The sequence below is a fragment of the Chelonoidis abingdonii genome, chromosome 4 (genome assembly GCF_003597395.2).
Source record: "Chelonoidis abingdonii isolate Lonesome George chromosome 4, CheloAbing_2.0, whole genome shotgun sequence".
In the NCBI taxonomy this organism is placed as follows: Eukaryota; Metazoa; Chordata; order Testudines; family Testudinidae; genus Chelonoidis; species Chelonoidis abingdonii.
The window spans coordinates 90,828,634-90,847,045 of NC_133772.1; the positions used below are offsets into that span (position 1 = coordinate 90,828,634).

Below are 18,412 nucleotides of genomic sequence, written 5' to 3' on the forward strand. Positions count from 1 at the left end.
GCGGTAAGAAGGAACTGAGGAGCGGGTGGGCCGGCAGGGGTATATATTAGGCGCCATACCGGCGCCACTCCAGGGGGCGACCTGCCGGCCCGAGTGTTGCTAGGGTAAAAGTTTCTCCGACGAACGTGCACGCGGCGCGCGCGCACCTAACTGGAATGGATATGAGCAAGCACTCGAAGAAGAAACTAGAATTCCTCTAGCAGCAAACATAAAGAACCAGTCCAGCTGTTAAAAGCCCAGATTGTCTTAACAAAAGTCTCTCTGCTAGAGAACATACTTTGAATGGTTTAACTTCAGAGCACAAGTGATCATTTTTAAGGCTACATCCTCATGTAGAATGTATGATCAGATATGTGATATGACAGAGGTGCTTTGTTGCTGCACATAATGTAAGAACGCCCTCTTTCATAAACTCAGTGCTTTTGTCTCCCTCATGGAAATAGCACAAAGTCACAGTACCTTTGTGTGGCTGATATCCAAGTGGCCTTGACAGACTTGCTTTCAGATCAAATGTTGGCTTCTTGGTACTTGTGGGTTCTGCAGTCTGAGCTGCAAACTTGAATGGTGTAATAGCTAAAAAGAAAAACCAGGGTACCATGTTTAGAGAGAGGGCACAAGAATTTCCGCTCCTAAAAGCAAACAGTTGGGAAACTACACAAGGAGAGCACTACAACAGCCCAATTCTATAAGCCAGTCAAACCAAAGTACCATAGGGTCTTACAAACTACCAAGGATCCACACACTATACAATGTATTCCACTGACAACACATTTAACACTTTGAATAACAGGGAAGAGGTTGAACAATATGGGGCAATAGCGTACGAAGGGCAGATGTGGAAGGTCTCACTCTTTTGGTTTGGTTTTAAGTAGATAGCCCTGGTGTGTATCAGATCTGCTAAGCCATATATCTAGTTCAGCGTTTCTCAACTGCCCTGTGGTCTCCCAGTGGTCTACGGAGAGCACGCTGATCACATTAGGCTTATTTCCAGTTGTCACCTTAAATCACAACTAAAAATACATTAAGTACTATTGCTATTTTTTCATGTAAGCAATTACTGTAGGTTACATAAGGAGGAGCAATCATGAGGAGCATGGAAGGTGGTCCACAAAACTATGACTAGAAAGGGAAGTGTCTGTGACACAGTCTAGCACGTGGTCCACACTGGAAGACACTGAGGATACAGGATGGCTGTTAACAGTTCTACTTGTATACCACTGAGCAAACTCTTAGTACCAAGTAAAAGTTGCGAGTCACACGTATAATGCAATTTACATGGTCATGTAGCTTGCTACAGAACCAGGAATTATTTTTAAAATGCTACATAATTTATTCCAAAATCTAAGTCTTCATTTAAAAACATTAATTCCCTAGCAGTTCAAGAATCTCTATGTCTTAATCTCATGTTTCAACAGAAAAAACAGATAACCAACAAATGGATATTGTACTGATTGGCATAAGTGCCTGCATACCATTCTTGGGTCCTTAACACATACGTCCTATGTGGCACATAGGATGTGAGGTGTCACTAGTGAACAGTTCAGTCCTTTCTTAAGATGTTTAAGAAAACAAGACTACCTGGGGTACCTTATTCCTTATATGTAGGCCAGCTACTATCCCATGCAAACTTTTATCAACGCTTCCAAGAAATGTTGAATTTAACCCTAATCCCGAACTACCCAAAACAAAGTAAACCACTCAAGCTGTTCTAATACTGACTTCTTGCTCAGGATTGATTTATTTTAGCTATCTAATTTATTTCTATCTCAGGACATGACCTTCACATGCTGTCCCAACGCTTGGTTCCCTGCTCTCAACTTCAATACTCTGTAGGATATGAACTGTTAGTTTTATTATCAGAAGTGGGACTTCTATACAATTGTATGGGTATATTTTGAGACTAGTAAGTCATGCATCACACCATACATGGTTTTCCACTTCTCCTGAGCAAGTATGATAGCTCGTTCCCTATTCCATTGCATGGTTATTTGGTGGTTCAGGGAGCTTTTCTACAAGGACACTTAAACCTCTTCTGGAGTACCAAGTCCGCAATGGTGCTTTTACGTTTCCTTGGGGCACTTATCTGCTAATACAGGGGTGAGCAAACTTTTGGGCTAAGAGTCACATCTGGGTGGGGAAACTGTATGCAGGGCCGAAGCAGGGAGTTGGGGTGTGGGGGGGGTGCAGTGTGCAGAAAGGGGCTCAGGGAAGAATTTGGGGCAGAGGAGGGATGCAGGGTGTTACAGGGGGCTCAGGGCAGGGAGTTGGGGGGCAGGAGGTGTGTGTGTGTGTGTGTGTGTGTGTGTGTGTGTGTGTGTGTGTGTGTGTGTGTGTGTGTAGAGTGCTCCATGTGTGCTGCCCTTGCTGCATCTCCAGGTACCTCCCCCGAAGCTCCCATTGCCCACGGTTCCCTGTTTCTGGCCAATGGGAGCTGCGTAGGGCGATGTCTGGAGGCAAGAACAATGCACAGAGCCCTCTGCCCGCCCCCCCTACTCCGCCCAAGGGCTCCATGGGTGTGGTGCCAGCCACTTCTGGAGAGTGGTGCGTGTCCCACTGCGCCACAGGGGCAGTCCCGCGGGCCAGATCCACACACAATAAGAACAGCTAGACTGGAGATAATTTCCACGCCTTTTATCTTATCCAAAGATTTTTAGCACCTACCCTTTTCAGGTCAAAGGATTGAAAGAAAATATAAATTTAAAAACAAGATATTGCAATCCCCTAAAGAATCACTCTAGTCTTGGGAAATAATATATTTCCCCTTGCCTTTGCTAAAGCATTAAAGCTTGTTTCCAAATATTATGTACATTTTATAGCATCAGTTTCTCAGAAGATTACCATTAGGGTTGGTCTTCGATGCAGTCAGCTCATGGTTTGTTCCATTTCCATTAGTGCTCTTTCTAATTGTGGGTTTGCCACTTTTCTGGCTATCAGGTGTGCAAATCACCAAGAATGGTGACTTTCTAGATGGAGTCTTGGTAAGGGAGCGCTTGTGTTCATTATCTTTTGTAGCTTCTGAGAATCTGAAAGGAAGTAGTTATTAGTCGGAATAAAGATCTGAACCTTCCTGTATTAACAGGTGCTCATTAAAAACATTTCAACCAATATAAGTCTCTTATTATCTATCAGAGAAAACATGAAACGCTGTAATACATAATCCTGTGGCACATTCTTTGTCATGAACATGGAACAAGAATTTGAATCTGCATCAAGTGCTATCAACAACTAATGCAACAATCACACAATGTTTTTATTGCAATTTAATTTTCAAGTTCAATTTTTAAATCTCATTATTTAGTTCACTCTCTTGTTCATATATTATACCAAATACTTCACTGATGTTTTTGGTGAGTCCTTTTTACCTGACATTCATTTTGGTTGTTGAGAGAATGGAGAGATTGAATGAAGATTTCTGAGATAAAATACTCTGATTTGCGGTGCCTACAGAGATGCGTGGGGAGCGCCGCAAGTTGCCTGGAGTACAGCTGGCAGAGAACCTTCCTCTTTGGGGATGTGGGCTGAATAAAAACACTTTGCCACCGGAGCGTTTCTAGAAACACAGAATTGGGCATTTAGCACATTCTACGAGAGTTTAGCATTCGGATAGGCATAACATAAGAACATAAGAACGGCCGTACCAGGTCAGACCAATGGTCCACCTAGCCCAGTATCTGTCTACCGACAGTGGCCAATGCCAGGTGCCCCGGAGGGAGTGAAGCTAACAGGCAATGATCAAGTGATCTCTCTTCTGCCATCCATCTTCATCCTCTGATGAACAGAGGCTAGGGACACCATTCTTTACCCTTCCTGGCTAATAGCCATTTATGGACTTAGCCACCATGAATTTATCCAGTTCCCTTTTAAACATTGTTATAGTCCCAACCTCACAACTCCCAGGCAAAGGAGTTCCACAAGTTGACTGTGCGCTGCGTGAGAACTTCCTTTTATTTATTTTAACCTGCTACCTATTAATTTCATTGGTGACCCCTAGTTCTGTATTATGGGAATAAGTAAATAACTTTTTTCCTTACTCATTTTCTCCACATCACTCATATTTATATACCTCTCTATAATCCCCCCTTAGTCCCCTCTTTCCGAGCTGAAGAGGCCTAGCCTCTTTAATCTTTCCTCTATGGGACCCTCTCCAAACCCCTAATCATTTAGTTGCCCTATTTCTGAACCTTTCTAGTGCTAGAATACTTTTTTGAGGTGAGGAGACACTGTACACAGTAGCGGATGTGGGCGTACCATGGATTTATAATAAGGGCAATAAATTCTCAGTCTTATCTCTATCCCTTTTTAATGATTCCTAACATTCTGTTGCTTTTTTTGAACCGCTCTGCACAGCTGCGTGGCACATCTTCAGAGAACACCCACAATGATGCCAAGATCTTTTTCCTGACTCACTGTAGCTAAATTAGCCCCATCATATTGTATGTATAGTTGGGGTTATTTTTTCCAATGTGCATACTTTACATTGATCCACATTAAATTTCATTGCCAATTGTTGCCACAATCACTTAGTTTTGTGAGATCTTTGTAAGTTCTTACATTCTGCTTGGTCTTAACTATCTTGAGTAGTTTACATCTGCAAACTTGCCACTCCGTCTCCCTCCTTTCTCCAGATCATTTATTGAATAATTGGGAGGTTGGTCTATGACTGACCCTTGGGGAACACGTCCACCAGTATACCCTCCCATTCTGAGAATTTACCATAATATCCTATCCTTGTGCCCCGTGAGCCAGTTCCACATGCCATGAAAGGACCTCCTTTATCTCATGACAGCTTATTACGTAGAGGCGTTGTGAGGGATCTTGTCAAAGACTTCTGGAAATCTAAGTAACACCATGTCCCTGATCCCGCCCTGGTCCATCGTTTGTTGACACCCTTCCAAGAAACCTTAATAGATTAGTAAGACACGATTTTCCTTTACAGAAACCATGTTGACTATTGCTCAACAGTTTATATTTTTCTATGTGTCTGACAATTTTATTCTTAACTATTGTTTCGACTAATTTGCCTGCTGCTTGGATTGTGCTGGAGCTACAGAACATAATACATTTAATCATAAGTGCACAGATCAGTCTGCTTTAAAAGAATAATATTTCAAAAAAGAGAAGAAGCTCTCCCTTGTAACTAGACAGACAAGATTATCGGGGAGGGGAGGAAGGGGAACTCACCTTAGAATTGCTGTGCGGAGTTCCTTTCTCACATGCTTTTGGGTGGTTATTTTTTTTAGCCAACATCTGCAAAAATAAAATGTATGGAGTCTTAAATACTCATCCACAAACTTGGTATCTATCAGCAAGATAAGAAACGTAACATTCAGAATAAGTTTCAATGTTCTTGTTTTGACAATATTCATTGGTGTACATTGCTGTAAATCTTGGCATGTGCACACATTTGTCACATCTGGAAATGCCATTATTTTGGAATTCTCACACATTTAAAGGTTAGAATACAGAATTTGAGAGAGATCAAGGCCCATGAAGAACCATTTACATGCCACGTCTTTTGAAGGTGAGTCGAATGCCTTTCCATAGAAGTTATATAAAAAGCACTTAAGTTTTCCACCTTGGATGGGCATTAACAGGTCAAGACCACCATTTAAATCCCACTTTTTAAGATGCTCAAGTTCCATGGCAACCAAGACACAATTAAGAAGGTAGACAAAAAAGCCAAACAACTCCACCAATGTAATTGGTAGTCTACTTTTTTTTTTTTTAAAGGAACTACTTATAAAGTATTTATGCTACCACAATAGAGTCAGAGAAAGGTTAGTTCTGTGGCAGGCAGAAACAGGCCTGGAGGTACAGCAAAAGTACTCAGGATAGACTTATATCCTCACAGTCTATGGGATGTTAGGATCGTTGAAATTGCATGGGCCCCCTACCAGTCAACTACTCCTCAAAAATGGTTCTTTAGCCACATGCATAAATGTATGACTCATACTGAGGGACTGTGAGGAGATAATGCAATAAAGAACCCTCTCTAGATTTTAGAAGAATGTAGGGATGAGGGATATGATCCTCTACTGATTCCTACCTTGACCTCATTGATAGAATTGCTGAAGTTTTCAATCAGTTTATTTTTTCTCTCAATGTAGGCATCAATAGATTCCATTTTCTCGAAGTGAGCCTCATGCAGCTTCTTGAAATCTTCAAAATTCCAAAAATATGAAAGAGAAATTGTCAAGATTGCTCATTTACAGGCAAGTTTAAATGATCAGAGGATGGAACAAACCTGGAATAACTGTCACTAGGGAATAGGAGAAAAAAAATAAACTAAGTGCACTATTTTTCCTGACTGTATCCTGTGAGTCTAAGTAAGTGGTTCTCAAACTGCGGCCCAACCAGCACACAGGTGTGGCCCATGTGACAGCCTCAGGGCCATACAGGCTGTGTATAGATATATATATTTTAGTGTAGATGTGGTCTACATAACAGAGCGCTTCATATGTGGCCAACAATGGTAAATAGGTTAAGAACCATTGGTCTAAGTGATTAAAAACACATGGAAGTGGTTGCCTCTCTCTGCCTTGACTAGTCCTAAACGAATGGCAAGTCATTATTTATTCAGTTACTGGGCATCCGTTTTAGAGCAGATCATTAGTTCAAGGAAAAAATGATAGTAACTTAATTTAGCATTCCTGTCTGATGTTAAAAAAACCCTTACATATATAAATGTTTTTCACCCAGAGGGTTTCAAAGCACTTGACAAACTGATCTTAAAACTAAGCACATTTATCTACTACCAACACACAACCAGCTCTTTGGAGAAACACAGGCAGATATACACCACATTGGAACACTTCAGAGCCATGACAATTGCTTTATAAAAGAGCAAGATGTTTTCCCCAAGCAAGCCCTATGAGATTTCGAGCCCCACATTAAAAAAAAAGAATGAGATTGGATTCATTTAGGCAGTAACAGGCAAGTGTCCTTTCATACATGGACAATAAGCCTGTTTTCAGAGATAGTAAATAGCTTACTTGGCGTAATGGGTTTCACTCCTGTTCTTCCGGTTTTAGACAGGCGGTTTACATATCGAGGGATCTTCCCAGCAGGAGGAAGGGCTGGGAGAGTGTCATCTGGTACAATCAAATCAAACAAGTCTGTTAAAACTACTGGAAGGTTAGCTTAATGCTACTAAAACTCAAGTTATTCTTTTGCTTCATGAAACTCTGGAAGCTTGTATGCCAAAGAAGTATTCACTCCTTAAATTGGGCTCTAGTACGAGAAGTAAAAGCAAAATTGTGGAGTTCCATGTTTATAGACTCTCAGAGGCTTCCATATCAAAGGTGTACCCAAGTAATAGGATGACTTTGCCAACTGCAAGCTCAATATGGTATCGGAGAGTCAAGGCAGCTTATTTCCTTCTCATGCATCCCCATCAGTAAAGGTTCTGCAGGCCAAATTCTGCTCTGGGTGGCAACTCAATTTCCTGCACAAAGTGTAATTGGATTGGCCCTGTATGAGTAGTACTCCATTAGAAGGAGTAGTATTTTGTTGATTATTCATAAAGAAGGAACAGAACCCAACTCACTTTCTCCTAGCGGTGTTGGCTCTGCAGCACTAATACAAGTAATAATAAAAGCTTCCATGACTATTGTAAGCAGAGATACCCGAATGCACATCTGGGAGCTTATCTGTTTCAACAGGGGGTGACATTTTTACTTAGAGACTTGAGAGCAGAACCACACAGTGACTAAAGATTTAGCCAATAAGTCTTGAATCTTTTCCTAATATTTATGGTTTGAATTCAGCTTCTTTTGTATCATGTTTACACCGATATTTCTGCTGAGTTCAGTTAGTCTTCTTTCTTCATTTTAATACAATTCACAAACAGCTGTATTTTTTAAAAAGACGTTCGATTAGAGTATGATAGCATTTGTAGACTGAAAGCGAATTCTCAGTTATTTCTTATTTGAGGTCCGTGTTGAAGTCAGTATAGAATAGCCCCATGATATTGGGGAAAAAATGCAAACCACCACAATGGGACCAAAGGATGGGAATATTAGTGATTTCTTTTAACCCATGTGTGTAAGTTTCTCTGTAAGCTTGTAACAGAACACTTGTGTCACTAGAAGGAACCATTGCTTAGACTGAAGGCAGCAAGTGTAAACTCAAACAAGAACTATGATCATGATGTAAGAGAGGGATACTACAGGGGTTTCTCAATCTGAAAGCTCAAATTATTGGGTCAAACAGATGGCTCTTATATATTGTGTGTTGCTTGAAAAACTCAACTGGGTGTGTTGAATGGTATATCTAACTTGCAGCAAAACATTAAAGTTGGCTTCCCATAACAGTTTTCTTGCATACTCTACTGAACAGCAGTTATGCCCATGCTGCAACTCAGGGACTGTACATACCTATTGTGCCATCTTGCTGGAGCAGAGCATAGGATTGTATATGGCTTAGTGCTTGGGTTCTCAACCTTTTTGTTTCTGAGCCCCTCCCCCCAGCATGCTATAAAAATTCCATGGCCCACCTGTGCCACAACTGTTTTTCTCCATATCCAGTAGATTGAAAGCCAGGGCTGGCATTAGGGGGTAGCAAGCAGGGCAATGGCTCAGGGCCCGACATCATAGGCGGCTTCGTAAAGCTAAGCTGCTCAGGCTTTGGCTTCAACTCTGGGCGATGGGGCTCAGGCTTTCTGTCCTTGGGCCCAGCGAGTCTAACGCTGGTCCTGCTCTGTGGTTTATTTTGACAGATCCCCCGAAACCTGCTCATGACCACGGCCACACACACACAAGTGAGGAAGACACCAGTTCTGATTTTCAGCATCACATCAAACACAGCAGGCAGGGAATGATGAAGTTTCACTTGCCTGGACATGTTTTTTTGCTGTCTAAGTTGCCCAGCAATAATTTTTTTTTCTAGCCTGAGTATAAATTTATACTAACTACACATCTGGGAAAGTTGAGTCATCTGCAAGCAGAGGCCAATGAAGTACAGCACATGAAGTACTCTTCCCCACCTCTTTCCTCAGGAAGAGAGTGCCACATTTATAATCTAAGAGGCACTGAATTTAAAGGTAAGCTGCAAAGGAAAGAAGAGTTGAGATTGTGCACCCTATCTTCATCTTCTTCTTCTAAACAATATATAAAGCAGGCCTGAAAGGTCTTTTTTTAATATTCAGCTTGCTTTTCACATAAGAAATTCAGGTCTTGTCTACCCTAAAAGGCTATGGTAACTGGATTTAAATAGTTAACAAAAAAGGTTTTGAACAGCCTGACCCAAAATCCCTTCCATTCTCAACTGCTCACCTTTCACTCGTGAAGGTTATTTTACTAGTTCTCCAAGAAGTTATGTTTGGGAAATGGACCTTTGCTAAAGATTTGATACACTGGTTTATTTAAGGGCATGTTCAGATCCCCAAGAAGTTCTTCACCAAAACTATGGAAGACCAGACTTGACATTCCCAAGGAAAAAACCCAAGCAGAATCCCCACCCTCTCCCAACTTTCAAGCCTTCTTTAAAATTCATAAAGAAAACAAATGCACAAGTCCAATTTTAAAAGTTTCTTCACATATCACCTTTAAGTGAAAGGTGTTCTTCAAACAAACGATCTGTCATGGAACAACGAGTTGGGCTATTAGACCACCAGGACATTCCACATTATTTTTATGGACATAGTATATAAATCAAAAGTCCTGTTTGAAGTACTGTAAGTAACCAAACTAAGAACTACTTGCAGTTTCCCCTTACTTTCAGCTCCATTTCGTTTAGCAGAAACCATCTTCTCCCTTTGCTGGCTCTGCATGGGATGCATCGCTGGGTTCACAGGAGCTTTGTTCTTAGCTACAGGTTCTTCATTTTGGCGTCTTTTCAGTCTCTTGCTGTGTCCATCCTGGGGTACTTTTTCTGTCATATCTGAATAATTCTGGAGTTCAAAGATGTTTCGGTTAGGCCTTTTTTCCAATGATGTTCTGCCTGTTCTTTAGAACAAATTCTACAGTAGAAAAGGTTTTCTGGTATAGCTATACCATCATACCATAGTAGTGTAGATACAATTTGTACCAGCAAATAAGTGATTTTTCTGATGGCTTATATTTGGCAAGCAAAATAAGCCGACTGACAGTCACTTTGTTGCCAGTATACCTGCATGTACACCAGGGGTTTTGCTGGTATATGTGTTACAATCTCTTACCCCTTATAAACAAAACAACACAACACCCCCCCACTGACATTGCTAATGTCACAGTTCTGGGTTTAACTGCATACCTGCCCCCTTTGTGGTCTCCTCAATAGCATCTGTCAAGGTTCCTCCCCCACTCTGAACTTTAGGGTACAGATGTGGGGACCTGCATGGACACTTCTAAGCTTAATTACTAGCTTAGATCTGGTAACACTGCCACCATCCAGAAATTTCAGTGTCTGGAACACTTCCTGTCCCCCCAAAACCTTCCCCTCCCTGGGCAGCCTTGAGAGGCTTTTTCACCAAGTTCCTGGTGAACACCGATCAACACCTTGGATCTTAACACAAGGAGAATTTAACCATTCCCCCTTCCGTTCCCCCACCTATTCCTGGTGCATCCAGATCCAATCCCCTTGGATCTTCAAACAAGGAAAAATCAATCAGGTTCTTAAAAAGAAAGCTTTTAATTAAAGAAAGAAAGGTAAAAATAATCTCTGTAAAATCAGGATGGAAAATACTTTACAGGGTAATCAGATTCATATAGCCCAGATCCCTCCAGATCAGAGTTTTAGGGATGCAGTCCCCTTGCAATTCACTGTGCTTGTCCCAGCAGCTCTGACTTTAGTTTAACACTTGCAGTTCTGCTCTCTCAGGAACAATGAGAGTCAGTGACCAACCAGCTTTCGCAAGGTACAGTACGTTTATTTAAGACAAAAGCATTACAGAGAAAAAAAAAAAATCAATCAATCAATCTATATGCATACTAAGCTTACGCAGATATGACCGATCAACTACATGAGATCCTGGTAGATCCATAAGTTTGTTAGTTCTCTGTTCCAGAGTGACTCTCTCCATGAATCACATCAGGCTGACTCTCTCTACATTTTTTTGGCCTCTCTCTCTCAGCTTCCTAAACCAGGTAAAACTAGTTCATTTTATTTCTCCTATGGGGAGAAGCTTCCAAGGGCTGGGTATCTGCATAGTCAGCAGTGAAAATTTGCATTAAAATCTCCACATAACAGTCTTTCATGTTTCCAAGGTCTCACATCTGTCCCAGCTATACCAGCAAAAAGCTTTTAGTTTAAGACCTAGCCTAATATGCTATACCCGTTTGGCACCTTTCAAACAAAACAAAAACCAAACCAAACCAAACCAAACATTCTCCTTCTGCACCTTTTCTCCCCTCACTTTTTTTTTTAAATAAACAAAAAGTCTCACATCCCAACCTACAGAGAAGTCCTACACAAAGGGAGATCTACAGTCTATACAAGGGAAAGTGAAACATTCCATACATCAAATGCTGTTAAATGCAAAAGCAAACCAACTGAAGAAAGTTTTTCTTTCAATTCTGGTCATCTTAGGTGTTGCTTGTATATACTAGTTAACATTTCAGAGAACGGCATGACTTAAACTGAAAACGTCCTTTATTCTATTTTTCCAAACTGACCAATGCTCTTTAAGCTTAGGCTAAAGAGTGAGATCATCTAGTTATCTCAGCAATTACATAATGTTCCAGGAACACTAGGAAAAGATTTTTACCATGTTATTTTAATTAGATGGACTGCTTATAAACAAGGTAGGGCAACCAAAGTTCTCCATCTTGCTAGAACTCCCTTTTCATCAAAGCTAGCCAGCAGAGATAAAGAGTATCATAGAAGCATGGAATTTAATGCAAATTGATTGGTTGGATGATGAACATGCTTGGCACCAGTGCTGCTGGATGTATCAGGTACAGCACAGAGTTCCACCCTTTTGTTGGAATACGCAAGAATGTTGCAATACACAGATGTGGGAGAGGAGAACATAGAAACTCTTATTTATCTGAAGAGCACAAACATGAAGGAAAAAATATTTTAACAAAGATAACAGATGAGAAGGAAAATTCTTGATTGTCATTAGTTGTCATTCTGCCAGAGTAAGGGAGGTGGAGGAGGAGAAATTCAACAGCTGCAGGACCAAATTAAGAAATAGTGATGTCTCTGCAGCCTTACTGCAACTGCACCTGGAATACTGTGTACAGCTCTGCTTCAGACTGCACAAATACAAGCAGAAAATTGGCTGTTTCCTCAACAATGACATTTCAAAAGTTATAATAAATTTAAAAAACTGACAAGAGGGGGATCATCATCTTTCTTTGAGGGCAGCTTGGTTTTAATCCCATTAGGGACAATGGTGGCGAAAGGTGGTGGCCATTTTAAAAGAGGGCAGTTCATATTCAGAATTCTCTAAAGAACGAGCTTCATCAACCTCTGCTGAAGAAACCTGCAGTTATGAAGAACAAGAAAATAAGTCTAAAAAATGTTTCTTCAAATTTAAGACAGTTTCAGCAAGTTTAAACTGTATGGGAAAACTGAAGAGCTTGCCCTATTCCATTACTAACTAAAAGAATGCCTTCAAAGGCAAGTCAAGCACAAAGAGTAATTCTGTCTTGTTTATGATTATATAGAGAGAAATTGTGGCTTTATTCTACAAAGCAATCGAAAAGTCCTACTTAGAATACAGAGTACAGAAAGGAAGAGGCTATTTCAATGCTTGAAAAAAAATGGAAAGATGGCTGCTAGACTCATTTGGTGATCAGAATGTCTATTAAGAAAAAGCCTTCAAGGGCTGAGTGTATTTAGCCTGAAAACAGAGTGAAACATGATTATAGTGTTCTGGGACTTAATCTCTAATGAGGTGCTTAAACTGTATCCACCGTGGTATTTGAGCACTTAAAGTCAAATTATGACTCTGCGAAAGACCCATGCAGATTACAGGTGATCTGAAGTTGATAAGAAACTTAAACAACAGGAATAGTTGATCGCAGCTAGCAGTTGACACAAGTTTCAGAAAAGTAGGGTACCAAAATACAAATCAACAACATTATTGGTCTCAGAGTAGCAGCTGTATCTGCAAAAAGAACAGGAGTACTTGCGGCACCTTAGATATTAACAAATCCCACCTTTTCATGTTCTCTGTATGTGTATATGTGTATATATATATCTCCTTACTATATGTTCATTCTATGCATCTGATGAAGTGGGCTGTAGCTCACAAAAGCTTACGCTCAAATAAATTTGTTAGTCTCTAACGTGCCACAAGTACACCTCTACCTTGATATAACACTCTCCTCCGGAGCCAAAAAAATCTTACCGCGTTATATTGAACTTGCTTGGATCCGCAGCCCCGCACCTTCCCCAGCACTGCTTTACCGGCTTATATCCGAATTCGTGTTATATCGGGTTGTGTTATATCCAGGTAGAGGTGTACTCCTTAACATTACTGGGTTTTCCTATTGAAAGCAGGCATTTCCTGCCAAGTGGTGGCAGAACAGACCAAAGGTTTATTTAACTTGCATTTCTCTTAATAAAGAAATAAAACCTGAAAAACTTGAGTTACCTCTTTCTCAACAGGAAGCGCCATGTCTTCTTCATTAGTATTTATTTCCTCCTTGGAGGCCATCTTTGCAGTTGCTACCTTCTTCCCTTTCCCACGCCTTTTTGTGACAAAGGACACGGGAATAGCTGTGACCTGCTCTGGACTGCTGAGCTGCCCTGTGTCTGTGGAGGAGGACGCGCTCCTTCCAAAGTCCTGTATAAGAGAAATGGAACCATTGTCTAACATCTTTACATGTGCATATTCATGCCGGATGCACTAATGAGAAACCTTCACAAGTTATTAAAGGAACACACATACATCACATACACTGTTCACAAACAACCCTGTTGGCATTCTCACTGTTCACTGGCATCACAATCAGTGTGCTGATGTCACTTTTTCCTCAAATACTGAAGTTAGTTTTTTGAGGGCAGTTTGTTAGCATTCCATCTGAAATCCTTTCATTTAATTTTTATTGTATGCATACCATTCCATCAAGGTATTTAACACATGCAGCATTTCGCATTTGACATGTGACTGGGAGAATCTTGGCGCTCTCCAAGTTAAGATCTAGGAGCTTTTTTTAAAATCCTGCAAAAGATCATGTCATCTGTGCTCCTCCTACAGGGCTACTCTGATCCCTAGCAATGGAAAAGCATACCTATGCTGTTGCTACTGCATACACCACAGTTCAAGGACTCAGCAGAAGAAGAGTGAATCTAACAAGGATCATATCAGTTCTTAATGGTTTCACAAAAAGGGCCACAATAGAAGTATATGCAATATATAATGACAGAGAAAAAAAAGCTTCTGATTTACCTTGTTTCATAACATAAAAACAAAGGGACATTCAATGAAACTGAAAGGCAACACATTTAAATAAAAGAGAAAGGTTGTTTTTCTTGTGTTTTTTTTTTTTTTTTTTTTAATACATACAGTGTAACAATATATGAGGATAAAAAAAACAACTAAATCAACTTTCTGTCTGGGATGTCCTTTGGTTATAGCATCCTGAGGAGTAACTTGTAAGTGTAGTAGGCACAAAATGGCTAGACAAAATAGGATTAGACATTCATAGAGGTGAGAACCTCCAGTTAGAGAATATAAAAGGCAGATAGGATAAACAAACAAAAAAAGGAAGGGACACTCCCTCCCACCCCAACTGCTTAGGTTTAGGAAAAGGCTTCCCATACAAGCTGGTTTATTCCATATAATAATTGTCTTTATGGGGTTTCTTATACCTTCCTCTGAAGCATCAAGTATTGACCACTATCAGAGAGGATAGCAGATTCGATGGACTACTGATCTGGCATAGCATTCCCTGTTTGTAGGCTATCCTGTGAAAGCATTATTTGCAGAAGCAGCACAGGTGTTCCCTGGAGGTGGATTCAAACCTTCACAGCTAGTATTTAAAATATTGAGATCTAGGTTGTCATTAGGCTTGGTTCAGCTCATGAAGATGATCTTCTCTCAAAGGACACTATGGAGAATTTTATACATTTCCCATTGCTCATGTCTGGAGCTGAACAGATCAGAGCAAATTAGAACATTAGCATATCAGTTTCCATTTGACCACATTTTAGTTCACACTAAAGATAAATCTGTGTAGGTACTGGAGCACAAGTTTTAACTCCAAATTGTTTTGTCAGAATTCCATTACTACGATGGACGCTGGCCTGGTCATATATGGAACCATTTCTAAACTAAATACCAAAAATGTCAATTTCCAGCAGTAGGTGAACACATTAAGCATGATGCACTGATTTTAAGTAAAAATTTCAATTTATATTACCATGTGCACTACGTGAGAAGCACTTTTCATTAAATGCAATGCACTGCAATTATCAAAATAGGAGCAAATTTCTTACAAAGAACAGTTCTGCATATTGTCTTTCATAAGATTATAAGAAGTCAGCAGACATCTGTTCTTACCTTACTTCCATTTTCTTGTTTTGGCTCATGAAAGTGCTGCTTCAGAGTTTTCAGCAATTTGTCTGCCTGCAGAGGAGTCAAGAGTATAAAATGTGACCCAAAGAAGACACTAGTCCATTACATAAAATGTTGCATAAGCCTGTATACCAACCAATTCAGCAAAGCACTTAAGCATCTGCATAAGTCCATTTCTATTCAGCAAAACACGTTTAAGAGTACGTCTTTTGGCAACATGTAGAGTACGTACCTGCCCAGCTCCCCTGCACAAGTATAAATAAGCAGTGTAGCTGGTGAGGCATGGCTAAGGCAAGCAGAGTAAAAGACATCCGGGGGGAGGTGGGTCTCTCTGCACATACCAGCCTGCACACTGCTGGCCCAAGCCGTACCTCCCCGTCTACACTGCTGTTTTTATCAGTGCAGTGTCCTGCTGCTGGAACCTTTTCCCTCTGCAGGAAAAGACTCCCACAGCAGGGGTGTGGTGAGGAAACCTCTGCCAGCTCCCTGCTGCTACAGCTCTTCCTTGCCACAGGAAAACACTATGGAAGCTATAAAAGGCTCTGGCAGGAGGGAGGCAGCAAGGAAAGACAGACTTTTCCTGCTTCCTTCCCCCTGCCAGAACTTTTCTTTGCCGCATTGACAGGTTCCAGTGGCAAGGAACTGCTGAAGCCTTTTCTTCCTGTCTCCCCTCTGCCAGGGCATTTCACTGCAGCATGTAGCTACATGTACACTACACACTGTTGCCAGTGGCATGTAATGTAGACATAGCCTAATTTTAAGAAGGTACTTGAGTCTCATTAAAATCAATGGGACTTAAGATGTGTTTAAGTACTTTGCTGAATAGCTCACTTGCTTCACTGGAGCAGAGATGTAGATTTTCCTGACCAGAGATCTTACAATCCATCCGTTTTCCAGAGAAGCCAGTATTTTGACTCATCTAGTTAAACATAACCCAATTAAAACTTGTATCACATTTCTGCAACAGCATCACTTACTTTGAGCCATGCTCACATGCAGATCATATTTTCCTAAGTAAATAATGCCAATAGGGAAAACACTCAATCCAAAAATTTGCATAATGGAATTTTTAAGCTGCTTAATGGCAATTTTCCAATGACCTAAATGGGAAAAATCGGCATAATATCAAAGTTTATCTCCTCCCTTATGTAAAAGTTCTTATTGAATGAATGTTAAGGCTCAACCATTGATTTATATAGTTCTAAATCTGAAAAACATGGCAATGTGCCACTTTTGCAGCACTGTAAATGAGAACATTAGTACTTCGATAATAATTTTATTTCATTTGTTTTAACCTCTGAAAATTAGTTTAACTAACCCTAACTCAAATTATTCAATTTTATTTTAGGCAACTTGGCAGGTGAAGTCTCAGCCCAACACAAATTTGAAGACATTATGGCTCAAAGAAAACTATAAGCAACTTGAAAACAGTAGCCATGCATAGTATATCCTGTAGCCTTTTAAAAGCCCTTGCAGATTTTATACACATACCAATTTTTTTTCAAAGTCAAGAGTACTCATTCCAGTTGGAGATGAAAGGATCAAATTCAACTTTAATTTGGCATGACTTCTCTTTTGTTCTAAATACACAGCTAGTTTAGCATTTTAAAAAATAACATTAGTTCCAAACACATTATAGGAACAGCTTATTCTCTATTCCTTATTGGTTGTATAATGAGACAATCAAGTGATTGGTAGAAGCTTTCCAAGATATTAAACTGAGTTTGAAGATTTTAGGAGATTCCAAAGTAAAGAGACAGCTTTGGAAAAAAAAGTTTGAGAGATTTTTGAAAGGAGTGACTATTTTCAGTCCAATACCATGTTTAAAGTAGTTGTGAAGCCATTCATTCTAGCAAAGGTGCCAGAAGTCAGTGCAAGTTTCTCAGAAGGTAAAAATTTGATAAAATTAAGGCGGTTGAAATGCACTACTAGTTACATTTTAAACATTTATACTTCTTCCATACCACCCACTTTGTAATCTTAGGCTCTATCTTGACAGGCAAAAATGCTGTGGTTTTTTCATTGTGTTAAACCTTACAGATAAGGCAACTTTTTTTAAGTTTGCATCAGATAATACTGTAAAGAAGTTAGCTTGAAGATGTGCTCAGCCCAGAGATAAACACAAAAACTGGCTACACAAACTAGGTTTCTGGGAACAGGAAATTAAAGTACCTGTTGTTTAAAGTCTTGTACAGACATGGTCTCTCAAAACAGCAACAATTCTGTGATTTTAGAACAGGACAATTTTACGTACAAGCCTGATACGACAACAATTTAATTTAAATAAATAGTCAAGCGTGAAACTTGCTTGGTTTATTGCCATGAAAAACTGAAGCAAGCTTCTGGCCTCTTTTTGGTCACAAAAGGCAGTTTACTCCAATGTCTTCCTGGATAGTATTCTTACCAAGCTTTCCCTTCCTCAATACCTTCTCCCACTTTTTCTTTGTCTAAAATAATAGTTGCAAAATGAAATACAGCAAGGGTTCTCAAACTTGATTACTGTACAAATATAGATTTTGATACACAAATGGTCTAATGGATCATTTCCTCTCTCATGTGCAGTCACCGTAATATCCGTGAGGCACCTATAGCACTTACTGCATAGGAAAGTATTAATTTTGTTTGTTTCTTTTAATGCAATTTAGTAAATGAAAACAAGACAAATCAGCATCTTGAGAACAATGCAGCCTCCATGGATTACAATTTAAGAACTGATGTATATTGTATTTAACTTTGGGGATGGGTTATTGTCACAGATCTGATTGGGCTCTCCCTGCTGGCGACTCACCAGATTGCTGTGAAGGGACCCAACTGCTGAATGCTCAGGTTTTTAACTCAGGCCTGGTCTACACTACGCGGTTAAACTGATTTTAACAGCGTTAAATCGATTTAACGCTGTACCCGTCCACACTACAACGCTCTTTATATCGATATAAAGGGCTCTTTAAATAGATTTCTGTACTC

At 40.1% G+C, this 18,412-nt stretch overlaps 2 protein-coding genes across 2 annotated transcripts in view; both read right to left on the minus strand.

Annotated features, from left to right (window-relative positions):
• CHP1 (calcineurin like EF-hand protein 1) overlaps positions 1-18,412 on the minus strand; it is a 255,811-nt gene that overhangs the window by 133,793 nt on the left and 103,606 nt on the right. The gene's annotated exons all lie outside the window — the stretch shown is intronic.
• The window catches only part of NUSAP1 (nucleolar and spindle associated protein 1), a 56,147-nt gene that overhangs the window by 23,429 nt on the left and 14,306 nt on the right, over positions 1-18,412 (minus strand). The window contains exons 2-10 of the mRNA XM_075065460.1: positions 15,434-15,499; positions 13,523-13,714; positions 9,715-9,889; positions 6,993-7,091; positions 6,047-6,159; positions 5,182-5,247; positions 3,363-3,550; positions 2,839-3,023; positions 460-573 (exon numbers count right to left, since the gene is read on the minus strand). Coding sequence (XP_074921561.1) covers positions 460-573; positions 2,839-3,023; positions 3,363-3,550; positions 5,182-5,247; positions 6,047-6,159; positions 6,993-7,091; positions 9,715-9,889; positions 13,523-13,714; positions 15,434-15,499 — 1,198 coding nt within the window. The remainder of the gene's footprint in view (positions 1-459; positions 574-2,838; positions 3,024-3,362; positions 3,551-5,181; positions 5,248-6,046; positions 6,160-6,992; positions 7,092-9,714; positions 9,890-13,522; positions 13,715-15,433; positions 15,500-18,412) is intronic.